Source organism: Podarcis gaigeae, assembly GCF_964106915.1.
Source record: "Podarcis gaigeae genome assembly, chromosome: 1".
NCBI classification, from domain to species: Eukaryota; Metazoa; Chordata; class Lepidosauria; order Squamata; family Lacertidae; genus Podarcis; species Podarcis gaigeae.
Window position 1 is genome coordinate 33066072 of NC_139678.1, and position 7763 is coordinate 33073834.

Below are 7763 nucleotides of genomic sequence, written 5' to 3' on the forward strand. Positions count from 1 at the left end.
TTGGAGCACTCTCAGGTCAGTGTTTCCTAGTTGTCGGTGTTTATACTATATCTTTTTAGATTTGCCTTGAGAGAGTCTTTAAACCTCTTTTGTTGACCACCAGCATTACGCTTTCCATTTTTAAGTGTGCAATAGAGTAGTTGCTTTGGAAGACAATAATCAGTCATCCGCACAACATGACCAGTCCAACAAAGTTGATGTTGAAGAATCAGCATTCTTCTATCCACCAAGCCATTAAAGGTAAAGGTAAAGGTACCCCTGCCCGTACGGGCCAGTCGTGTCCGACTCTAGGGTTGTGCGCTCATCTCACTTAAGAGGCTGGGAGCCAGCATTGTCCGAAGACACTTCCGGGTCACGTGGCCAGTGTGACGAAGCTGCTCTGGTGAGCCAGCACCAGCGCAGCACATGGAAACGCCGTTTACCTTCCCGCTATAAAGCGGTACCTATTTATCTACTTGCACTTAGGGGTGCTTTCGAACTGCTAGGTGGGCAGGAGCTGGGACCGAAAGACGGGAGCTCACCCCGCCGCGGGGATTCGAACCACCGACCATACGATCGGCAAGTCCTAGGCACTGAGGACCCACAGCGCCACCCGCGTCCCGCCACCAAGCAATTACCTTCCTACATTTATGGTGCCTGGTACTTAAAGGCTGATTGGCAATTAATTTGGCAAGGAAGGAAGTCTAACCTCAATAGACTGCAGATTGTTCATAAAGCATAAAGTTATAAAACATTAGTCAGTTTTTATCTTACCGTTATTTTGTATATTCGGGTCATGCTTAGTCTTTCAACATTGACTCCAGCAAAAACACTTTTTAAACTGGATTCTTTCATTAAATCAGTAGTGCTCCTTCTGTCTGCCTCCTGCACATCTTCATTTGCCTCTGGTAAAACCAATTCTTGAGTTCGCACATGAGCTTTTTTATAACAAGTACTGGCAATCAATTAACTACTTCATTAACAAGTTACGCCCGATTTTATAGAGCCTGGCAACTTCATATCAAAGACCTCTATTCACAGAACTAGACAGCTCCTAATTGGCATGTAGTTTAGGGTTGCTATTAAAACTATAAAACTGATTTACTACAAAAAGAACAAATCCAAAATACCTAAGGAGAGGAATGTTCTTCTGTATGCAACATTGTTACTTGCTACTAATAACTCATTTAACAATGTGCAGATCTTGTCTCTTATGAACCATAAAGCATATTTTGCATATTGTCTTGTTTCCTTCCTTCATTGAATTGATCCAGTTTATTAAATACTTAGGGAAGAAAGGAGCCAATCAAAGTAAAGTACAATTCTTACTGATGCCAATGGGAAAGTTAGATCAAAGGCACTTAAGTGCTTAATGTTTAATTTGCTGTGCTCTTATTAATTAATTTTGCTGTGCAGTTATGACTATTAGGATGAATAGACTCTTGAACTACATTATCTGCAGTAGAATTCTTCATGGAAAGAGCTACTTTTGATGAAGATGTGTGATAACAAAGAAGGATAGTATCACTGAGACTACCAGAGAAAGAGCCCTTTCTATATCTTAGCCACAATTACTCGCCTTCCCTGCACAATAAAACTCTTCTTTTAATCTTGTCATCTCTCCTTCTGCTTCATCTCAGTGTAGACTAAATCTAGTCTACAGCAAGATGAGGTAAAAGAGTCCAGAGGTGGTAGAATATATGTTACCATTTCAGACTTCAGGTGTGGACTCATATTTATGAATGCTTCCTACACTAAAAGGCAAAAAACAACAACACATTGCAGTATAAAAGAACAGGATATGCTAGAACATAGAGAGTTAGAACCCCTGTGTGTTTTAGGGGGGGAGTGGATAAGTGTGGGGGACTCCCTGGTCCTGAATGGGGTAACTGTGCCCCTTAAGGTGCGCAGCCTGGGAGTCATTTTGGACTCACAGCTGTCCATGGAGGTGCAGGTCAATTCTGTGTCCAGGGCAGCTGTCTACCAGCTCCATCTGGTACGCAGGATGAGACCCTACCTGCCTGCAAACTGTCTTGCCAGAGTGGTACATGCTCTAGTTGCGTGTCGAGGTCCCCAATCCACCCCCCAAAATAACTCACAATGGACATGTAATTTTTTGTTTAAGATTTTTGGCATGATTTTGGCCACAACTTTATTAAAATACAAACTGTGAGTGGTTGTTTAGGCATTGGTTAAGACTATCTGTCCCCCCACCTGGGGACAGAACTGACTTCCGGGCACCACCGAAAGACAGTGCGGGGGAAAGCAAGTCGGGGAAGAATTGGAGCTGAGACACAGACCCTCAACTCTCACCCGCCTGCTCCCCGAAGGCTTGCCGGCCCTAGTCCCATTCCAGGGATTGGACGAAAAGATGGCAAGCCCCAGGATTCCTTTAACGGAATTCCCTTTCCGCAGCAACCATGGAGGGGCAGGCCCAGGCTATCCTAACCCCTCCATGGAGGGGCAGGCCCAGCCTATCCTAACCCCTCCTCCACCAGATTTATAACCAATGCCTAACCACAACCTTACAAGTTGTGACGATTTGCTACGTAGTAGGGAAAAACCACCCAGCCAGCCAACTTGCCAGGTGGAAAAATTCCTACCAGGCCCCTGCTCAAAGGCAGACGACCCCATGACAGGCATAGCAAGGTCAACGCAACAAACCCCTTATTCTAGGGCGGGCGGGCGGGTGATCCGTTGCACGCAGCAAAAGAGAAAGTACAAGGCTGTGTGCAGAGTATTTAAACCTTTTACCCCTCCCACCAGAATTGCAACATAACTTTTCCCCCAGCAACTCGGCAATCCAATCAATGCCCCCTGGCCATCTTGGAGAACTTACCCAGCAACAAAGGGGGTGGCTCAGTAGACCCCACCGCAACACGTGCTCTCCCTGAAGGAGAACACGCTTTATCTCCCACTTGGCTACTGCAACGCGGTCTACATGGGGCTACCTTTGAAGGTGACCTGGAAACTACAACTAATCCAGAATATGTCAGCTAGACTAGTGGCTGGGAGCGGCCGCCGAGACGACATAACACCAGTCTTGAAAGACCTACATTGGCTCCCAGTACGTTTCCAAGCACAATTCAAAGCGTTGGTGCTGACCTTTAAAGCCCTAAACGGCCTTGGCCCTGTTTACCTGAATGAGCATCCCCACCCCCATTGTTCAGTCTGGACCCTGAATCAGCTCTGAGGGCCTTCTGGCAGTTCCTTCAGGAACCAGGCAGAGGGCCTTCTCAGTAGTGGCGCCCACCCTGTGGAACACCCTTCCATCAGATGTCAATTACTTCACTTTTAGAAGACATCTGAAGGCAGCCCTGTATAGGGAAGTTTTTAATGTTTGATGTTTTATCGTGTTTTTAATATTCTGTTGGGAGCTGCCCAAATTGACAGGGTATAAATGATAAATTACTACTACTACTACTACTACTATACATGCAGAAATATTTTAGCAAATGGAAATGTTAAAAAATGGCATTTCCCATCTGCAGTGTGAAATCACAGACTCATAGAGCTGGAAGCAACCATGAGGGTCATCTAATCCTTCATCCTGCAATGCAGGAACCTTTTTGCCCAACATGAGGCTGAACCCCATGACCCTGAGATTAAGAGTCTCATGCTCTACCAACTGAGCTATCCATTTAATTGTTTGTGTGTAGATAAGGCTCCTGAGGGATATTTGAGAGCAACTACAATCCTTTTCAGACATTTGGTTTCCATGGATACTATGTGTGGTGGGATGGCAGCAAGCTCCACTCGTTCTAGGCACATTTATTCAAAAGTCTCTTGAGGCTCCGAAAGAGTGCATGTGTGTAGGGCCCTTCTATAACATTCAAAAGGACGTGTCTGGAGTATTTTTGCTCCATCCTATGCACATAAGATACAAGCTCCATCCTGGCCTATGTTCATTCATTTAAAAATTTGCAGAAGGCCCTCCTCACATGCATGTGGTTTGTCATCTACAGACATTCAAGAAAGCACAGGGCTTGGGTTAAAGCTTGTTGTGCCCCTAATACTGAACAGTACATGAATACAGCAGTACCTCAGGTTACATACGCTTCAGGTTACATATGATTCAGGTTACAGACTCCGCTAACCCAGAAATAGTACCTCAGGTTAAGAACTTTGCTTCAGGATGAGAACAGAAATTGTGCAGTGGCAGCAGCGGAGGCCCCATTAGCTAAAGTGGTGCTTCAGGTTAAGAACAGTTTCAGGTTAATAACAGACCTCTGGAACGAATTAAGTACGTAACCAGAGGTACCACTGTACTGAACACCTGTAAATAGTTTGTGTTGACAGCCAGAGTAAACCTCTTTTCACACATCTGTGCTGGGCATCTCAACCAAGTTATCTAGATTTCTGCCTTTTTTGTTCTGCAACTTCTTTTGGATAAATTTTAAAGAATGTTTGCATCACCCGGAGATTTAAGCAGTGAACTGCTCGCCTGCTTTCTTTTATAAGATAATTGAGCTTTCAAAAAAGCTTCATCTAAACACGATGCAATGTGCATTCCTTTTAATGACATAAACTATCATTAAATTGACAAATTATTACATACATATTTTAATACTACATGGTAGAGATTCCCACCAGGTGCGTTTTTCTGTCACCCAATTTAAAAATGCACCAATTATTTGGCATTCTGTTATTTATTGAACTTTATCTAATGCCACTGGAAGATGTGAGACTTAACCTTCCCAAGGGCTCTTTGAAAAAAGAAAAGTTATGCACTGGTACTTACTGGAGTGTAAAGCTGTTGAAGAGTGTTTGCTGCTCTGCCAACTTGGCAACAGTTCTTTTTTGGGCTAATAAAAGAAGTTACCCCAGACAACCATTTCGAATGTGCCAGAACTACTTTTATTGGGACCATAGAAAGGCCCCAACATAAGTGCACTCAAAAGAGGTGTGGACTTCCTTTCATAATTGCCCAATGTATTTTCATTACATCATCAGGAAATTTCTCTCTTGGAGCTTGGAAAATGGTCGCATTAAAAAAACTACTTTGGAATAAGTAGACACCATCCAGCCCAAATTACGTACCTTTAAGGCCCATTACTTTCAATAGGGCTCCTGTTCTATACATATATACCTTGAAGTAAGTCCCATTGAGTTCTGTGGGGCTTTCTTCTGAGTAGACTTGCAGAGGTTTGCACTGCAAATCTCACCTGTTGAAATGTACTGTATGGTACTTTTAATTGCCTAATGTTTCCTCATTCGTGGCCATTGATTTTTTCTTTGAAAAAAACTACCTAAGACTAAAGAATAAAATAAACACTATTAAAAATCAGTTTTCATCACAGATGTTGAGAAAGAGTTCCTTAAAATGTTCCAGTCTTTTGCAAATTCCTTATGGAATTGTTATGTTATCTTCTCACACTCTAGAAGCGTCAAGTAAAATACAGCAGCCCTGCTTGCAGACCTTTCCCTAACACAGAAGAGAACAGGATAGTCTCTGTGTGCAGATTGGTGTGTACTTTAGATTATGCTATGGAGATAAATGTAATCTACACATGGGTAGAAATAATGGAGATCAATGAACCTTAATGTGGTAGAATTGAAAGATAATAGGTTGCTGAAGCAAATCCCATGTTCATTGAGTTGAGTAGCAGCTTAAACTTGGGAAACCTCATCAAGCTGTATATTTCCCGCCTCACGCACTACCAGCAGCTGACAGTTATATGGAGTGAGTACAGTAGTGCCTTCAGCGTAGGGCTTGGGGCAGAAGCCCAGGGCGCCACTCAGCAGAAAGCGCAGGCGGGATCCCAAATGCAACAGGGCTGGCTTTCCAAATGTTGAAGGAAGTACACATCACCGTGGGAAGTGTGGGGGGTCTGTTACAGTCCAAAGGTCTGTGTGGAGAGGGTAACAATGTTCAGATTTTTGGGCATTGAATTACAAGAGGATCTGTCCTGGAGTGTCAACACAAGGGGGCTTGTGAAGAAGGCGCAGCAGAGACTGTACTTTTTGAGAATTCTAAGGAAAAACCATCTTCCGCAGAAACTGCTGCTTGCCTTCTATCACTGTGCCATTGAGAGCGTGCTCACTTATGGCTTATGTGTGTGGTACAGAAGCTGTACTACCCAGGACAGGATGGGGTTGTGCAGAGTTGTTAAGGCAGCAGAGAGCATTGTTGGCTGCCCACTCTCCACCTTAGAGCAGATTTATGCCACAAGGTGTCATAGGAAGGCACTGGACATAGTAAAAGATCCATCGCATCCTGGTCACTGTCTCTTCGATCTCCTGCCGTCGGGACGGAGATACAGGACGATGAAGACAAGAACGAGCCGTCTTAAGAACAGCTTCTTCTCCAGAGCGATCTCGGCCCTGAACGGGAAGCCTGGACTTTGAAAGTCATCTAATCTTCCTTGCTGTATTATACTGTATTGTTTTAATTAGTGTTTTTATAGTTGTTTTGATTTTGTGTGGAGTGCCCTACCTGGGTGGATGGAGCAGCCAAGTAATTTCGTTGTCCCCGAGAGGGGGCAATGACAATAAAGATATTATTATTATTATTATTATTATTATTATTATTATTATTATTATAGAGCAACCTTCTGTGGTCCACATTCCACTGATTAGTGGGGCCAGAGGCAAAATTGGGTAGAGCAAGAAACATAAATTTAACATTTGTAGAATAGGCTAATTTCTAAGGTTAAAGGTAAAGGACCCCTGGACGGTTAAGTCCAGACAAAGGCTACTATGGGATTGCTGCGCTCATCTCGCTTCAGGCTGAGGGAGCCAGCGTTTGTCCATAGACAGCTTTCCGGGTCATGTGGCCAGCATGACTAAATCGCTTCTGGCACAACAGAAGACCGTGACGGAAACCAGAGTGCACAGAAAAACCGTTTACCTTCCCACCACTTGCAGTGGCGTGCTTTCAAACTGCTAGGTTGGCAGAAAGTGGGACAGAGAAATGGGAGCTCACCCCGTCATGTGGATTCAAACCACCGACCTTCCGATCAGCAAGCCCAAGAGGCTCAATGGTTTAGACCACAGCACCACCCGCTTCCCATAGGCTAATTTCTAAACTCACACATACCACTCTTGGTTCTCCATCCAGACAAGTGAGAAGCATTACCAGAGTTGATTAGACTCTCATTAGAGCATTATCCCAAAGGCTTCATGAAAAAGGTGGGTCTTTTAAAGCAATTTGAAGAAAGCATATAGATGTTCTGTGAGGCATTTTCAAGTGTTATAGGACAGCAAAGAATGAAGAGCAGAATCATCTGAGGGAGCAGACCTTTAGATGGCTGAGAGTAGTGGAGTTGGAAGAGTGACAGACACAGAGATTTATCAGTTTATCAATAGATAACACTAGGAAAGATATGGGGTGCTACAAAATTATGGGGGGCTTTGAAGGTAAGGACAATCGGTTTGTGTTGGATCCAAGACTGGACAGGAAGCCCATGTGGGGATTTAAAAAGGGATATCATGTGATCAGAGTGACAAGAAACATGAATGGTTTCACAGTTCCTCCATTCTGCACGATGGGAATAATGGTTATTTCCAAAAACTCTGCCAGTTTAAAAGCTGGTGTAAATAAAAAATAGTTACATATGAGAATGTTGAAGAAGAGTATGGGTGGAATCTTTGAAGTCAAATTTGTCTTTTTAAAACCTTCTATTGCTTTTGTCCTATCATGGACTGCTTTTTATAGGTTCCAAATTCAAAGAGGAAACACTGATCCAACCAGATACAAGAGCCTGGGAGACAGCTTTAGGACCATATTCCGGACAGAAGGGTAAGGACAAACAATTGTTTTGATCTCAGTTAAAAAAAGTTTT

The 7763-nt window shown here is 43.6% G+C and overlaps 1 protein-coding gene across 4 annotated transcripts in view; it reads left to right on the forward strand.

The window, feature by feature from the left end:
• Positions 1-7763, forward strand: part of SLC25A21 (solute carrier family 25 member 21) — a 281862-nt gene that overhangs the window by 190213 nt on the left and 83886 nt on the right. For 3 of the 4 annotated variants that reach the window (XM_083741770.1, XM_083741772.1, XM_083741769.1), the window contains exon 3: positions 7637-7720. The exons of the other annotated variant lie outside the window; for it this stretch is intronic. In XM_083741770.1, the coding sequence (XP_083597896.1) occupies positions 7637-7720 (84 nt within the window). The remainder of the gene's footprint in view (positions 1-7636; positions 7721-7763) is intronic. 4 annotated transcript variants of the gene reach the window in all.